The 4,834-nt window shown below is 41.0% G+C and overlaps 1 protein-coding gene across 1 annotated transcript in view; it reads left to right on the forward strand.

Moving 5' to 3' along the window:
* The window catches only part of ARL8B (ADP ribosylation factor like GTPase 8B), a 53,943-nt gene extending 50,279 nt beyond the window's left edge, over positions 1-3,664 (forward strand). The window contains exon 7 of the mRNA XM_004714112.3: positions 1,540-3,664. Within this exon, the coding sequence (XP_004714169.3) occupies positions 1,540-1,589 (50 nt within the window). The 3' untranslated portion in view covers positions 1,590-3,664. The remainder of the gene's footprint in view (positions 1-1,539) is intronic.
* Positions 3,665-4,834: the final 1,170 nt, after the last annotated feature.

Below are 4,834 nucleotides of genomic sequence, written 5' to 3' on the forward strand. Positions count from 1 at the left end.
ACTCCACACACCCCCTCATTCACAATGATAGGATTTTTTGTTCTTTGATGCCTGATACCTTATCCCTTCGACACCTCGTGATCACACAGGCTGGTGTGCTTCTTCCATGTGGGCTTTGTTGCTTCCGGGATCTCCTTTTTCAAAGAACACTTTGGTAATATTTAGAGACATTTTTAGTTACTCTATTGAGGGAACTAATGCTGGTATCTATTGGGCAAAGGCCAGAGATGCACATCATACAACCCCCACAATAAAGAATGCAACTTAAAATGTCAATAGTTGGAGTGCTAACTACAAGCTCAGCAGTTCCAAATCACTGACTGTTTCATAGGACAAAGCCCAGACTTTGTACCCCTACAGTTAAAACTTCAGAAACCCACAAGAGCAGTTCTACCCTGCCCCCTAAAAGGTCTCTGTGAGTTGGCACCAAGTCAATGAGAGTGAGTTTGAGTTTTATGTTTAGTTATCAAGGGGAATCATGCTGTTATCTAATGGGTCTTATGTTTTTTTAAATTAGGAAGGAAAAAACGTTTTCAGAGACAGAAAAAGTCCTCAGCAAATTTTCTGTCTTTTTTTTTTTTTTCCAAATTTTCTGTCTTAATGAAAGTAGTCAACACCTACCTGAGCAAACTCTTGTGAGCTCATTTAGGTGGGAAATGCGTCAGAGCTGCTGAGGACGCTGTTACTGGAGTCTGGGCTTCAGGGCTTGCTAGAGGTCACGTCACCCAGACCTGTCACCCCCAGTTTTATTAAGTTTGGAATTCCTAGTTCACTTCAAGTATTAACACAGCCAAGGAAATGGATCTGCTCTCACTAGATTCAAAACAAACCATTTGTAAATTTGAATGCCTTTTTATATGGAGAGCAAGAAATGCTGCCAATGGATGACTTCTTGGGTAATCAAGTCCCAAATGGGGGTGGGGAATTGGAGGGTCCTTCCGGCATCTAGTAGTAAAATGCCGCCCAGAGCCCAGGATAGCAATTGGCCTACCCCAGTGTCAGTAGGGCTAACTGTAGAAACCCACTTGTAGTGTAGGCAGTCTGTGACAGCCCACTTCCTCATTCCTGTGCCGGGAGTTTATGTTCGCCAGATGCACCCAGCGTTCCACATCATGATGTGCCTTTGTTTCTCCTTTGCTTTTGCTGTTTCTTTTACGTGGCATTCTGTGGGGCTGCTCACATCAGACTCAAATGGTTACTGTATCATACTAGACTAAAATTCCTCGTAGAATGGGTTCTCCATTTCTTTACATTCCTGACCCCTCACACACCATATCTGATCATATTGGCAGTCAGTACATTTCTTAATGCCTAAGGGACAATACAAGACATTGTAATTTTTAAATTCACATAAAATCTTTGAAGCTCAGGGTGAGTCATGTAGAGCAGATTCAGAGACACTGGGGCAGGCCAAGTGCTGGAGGCATAACTCAACGCTAGTTGCATTTTCTAGCTAATAGCAGTTGGTTTCATGTTGTGTTTCTTAACTCTGATTTATTAACACTTTGACATTTCCCCCTCCTCTTTCCCCGTCTCTAGATATCACACTTCAGTGGCTTATTCAACATTCAAAATCCAGAAGAAGCTGAAGCACCTTCTGAAGTCTTCCAGTCCTTCTTGGCTCTAATCCTAGAATTCTCGTCCGTTCCTCTGAAGTACTTCCCAGAATACGGTCCTTCCTACCCCAAGAGATTGCCTTTTTTTCAGAGTTTATTTCTCATATGCACTGCTGAAGATGTGTATCCCTAATCTTTCATAAAGAATCAGCTAGAGTTGTCGTGATAAGGTCAGCACACACACACACACACCTTTGACCATCTTAAATCAAGAAGATTGCATATTTCTGCTCTGGTCTTTCTGGGCCAGATTTTTATATTGATTTTCATTAAATGTCTATCTGATATTTAATTGTAGAGTGCAGTAGCTTACTACTGACACTGACCTGAGACAGCATGAAGTTTCTAGTGCCACACACAGTACTTAGAAAACCTTTAGGCCTGATTTGTGTGGGATGAAAACATGATGTTTATCGTATCTCAGAAATGCATGTGACATGTATAATTACACCTTAGAAATTTAAAATGGTCTGTGAAGTGGGAGCAGAGACATCAGATCAGTGTTTTTGTTGGTTCCTTGCTCTGGTGAGAACTTTGCTGGTGATACTGAAAATCCTTTTACTCTCTGAAGCGTCTTCATCACCAGAGAGCAGTTGAGGATACGGGAGGAGCCAAGGCATGCTGTTTTGTATCTGTCCACATCATTACTTTGGTCTTTTTTCTCCTTCTTAGTTCAACACACTTTTTTAAGCGGTTGGGAATTGCTGATTTTCTTAGAAACTTTCATGACTTTAGAGCATTCCAGCCAATTTAATAAAACCCATTAGGACTGTCAGACTTTATTCCAACACTTGCTCCTCTTTAGTCATTTAACCAGTGCTGCTGCATGACGTGCTAACTTCAGACGTTTTATGTCCAATCATAAATAAAGTTGACTTTCAGCACAGACGACACTTAGAGATAAATACAGAGCCTTGCTTTTCTCTCTCACTGGTAGAGGTCGGGCACTCGATTATTTGGTGCCATTAGTTATGTTGATTATTGTGACAGCTCTAGACCTGCCTGCTTTATTTGACATAATCACGCACCATGTCTAAAGGTTATTTAAAAATCAGCCACACAGAATCGAGGGACTGAGGCTGTTCATTGTGTGCTTCTATCAGATGGAGATGAATAAAAATATTTTGTAGCTTAGTGAGCTCCACATACATAAAGGGACAAAATGGTTCATTGCACTGTCACCCACCAAAGCAACTTCTGTGTTGCCTCACCCTGGGGGTGATTCTCTGTCCTTTTGTCAAGCAGCACGTAGATCATACATTCATTTCTAAACAGGTTAAGCATTCAACGTGTAGTAGGTAGTGTGTTCTTCAACGAACTCCAGACTGCCATGGCCTTAAAAATCGTCTGTATAAAATGCCGCACTGTGCAACACAGGCACTACTAGTTTTCCTCCAGGCAGCGTTTGTATGAGGGGACTACTCCCAGCTTTAAAAATTTTTTTCTTGTTCTTTGAAGCATGTATCTTACTTCCCCAATGGGATGGATGGGTCTGTAAACAAAGTGTTATTTCTGCTTGCTACTATAAATCAACACGGTCACTGTGACCCATTACAGATAATGTGGCAACTTGGCTTGTGCTACAAGGAGCAATAGGAACAAGAATGTGTGACCACATGGGATCTGCATAGGTTTGCTAATTGACCTTAAAGTGTTTGTGTGTTCATTGCTTTCAGCATCTCAAGACACCCAAACACTATTACCATCCGTTTCCTCTGCGTTAATCTCTGCATGTGAAAATTTGACAGTTAACTGAACTTTGTAAATACGTGAATTTTTTTTAAGTGGATGCCTTCATGTTTTTCTTTTTGTCTGTTTACTGCTCTTAGCTTTATTCAATAAACTTGCATTTTGAGGGTTGTATTGGCAATTTTAACTTAAAATGTACATCATGATGGAAGGTGCTGTCTTTATTGGAAGGGGATGGAAAGACAAAAGTTAACAGGAGGGTCTGTAGACCATGTGCTAGAAAGACATCAGCTCGGCCCTCTTTGAGATTGGGGCCTATGAGCTAGGTAAAATAGAAATAAACTTTTAAAATACCCACAGAATCAATGTGATTTTTTTTTTTTTTTTGGTGGATGGGGCGGATGGGAGACACTACCACTGTGAGCTGTCATGATACACTAAATTTATGAGCAAGTGGGAAGAGCATTTTATAATCCAATTGTTAAAAAATCCAAACAAAACCCTACTAATAAACTAAAATGATGAAACTTGCCTGTTTACTGCCTTCAGTTGGTTTTCTGACAGTGGCAGGTTTCTGGAGTAAAGCATTTGTACTGTTTTACTAGCATGCTGCCTTAGAAGGGAGCATTTATCTCATTGAAGCTATTGGACACATAATTTGTATATTTCTATTCAGAATATTTCAACTTGGCTTTCTGTCTACATCAGTGGTTCTCAACCTTCCTAATGGTGGGACCCTTTAATACAGTTCCTCGTGGTGGTGACCCCACCAACCAAAAAATTATTTTCATTGCTACTTCATAACTGTAACTTTGCTACTGCTATGAATCGGGCAACCCCTGTGAAAGGGTCATTCGACCTCCAAAGGGGTCACGACCCACAGGTTGAGAACCGCTGCTCTACATGAATAAATACTGTCTTGAGTTATCTAGTGCACAAGCCAACAAACAGATTTATCCTTTGTGGTTCTGGAGGTTAGGAGACCAAATAGAGTGTGGATTCCAGGAGAAGACTACTCTCTCTGTGTCCTGGGCCTAGGGGGTACCCAGCACAAGGACTCAGGCCCAAAGGGTGAGCTGTGCTGCCTGGTCTTCTTTCTTTGTTGTTATGGGTCATTCTCCTCTGTTAGCTTCTATCTCCTTTCATCTCGTGTAAGATAAAGATGATGTGGACCACATCTCTGAAATGCCCTTTAAACTGATTGGCTGCTCATAGTTGCTATCAGGATGAAGTTGTATAAATGCCCAAAATGGGGGGTGACTGCATTACTACATAACATCATATTACACACCTGCCAAACCACTGGAAAACATGACCTAACCAAGTTGACCCACAGTTTTAGGGGGAAGCAATTTAATCCATGACACATTCTTTGATAACCAACCCTTGATGGTATCCATTTGGATATCTGAATTCGCTTTTCTGTAAAATAGAAAGTTTGTTAATGTATTAGTCTAGGTACTTTGGAGAAACAAATCCATGGCGACTCATGTATAAGAGAGAGTTTTATGTAAAGAAAAGGTGCATCA

Source organism: Echinops telfairi, unplaced genomic scaffold, assembly GCF_000313985.2.
Source record: "Echinops telfairi isolate 266 unplaced genomic scaffold, ASM31398v2 ScPeMD7_7474;HRSCAF=8512, whole genome shotgun sequence".
In the NCBI taxonomy this organism is placed as follows: Eukaryota; Metazoa; Chordata; class Mammalia; order Afrosoricida; family Tenrecidae; genus Echinops; species Echinops telfairi.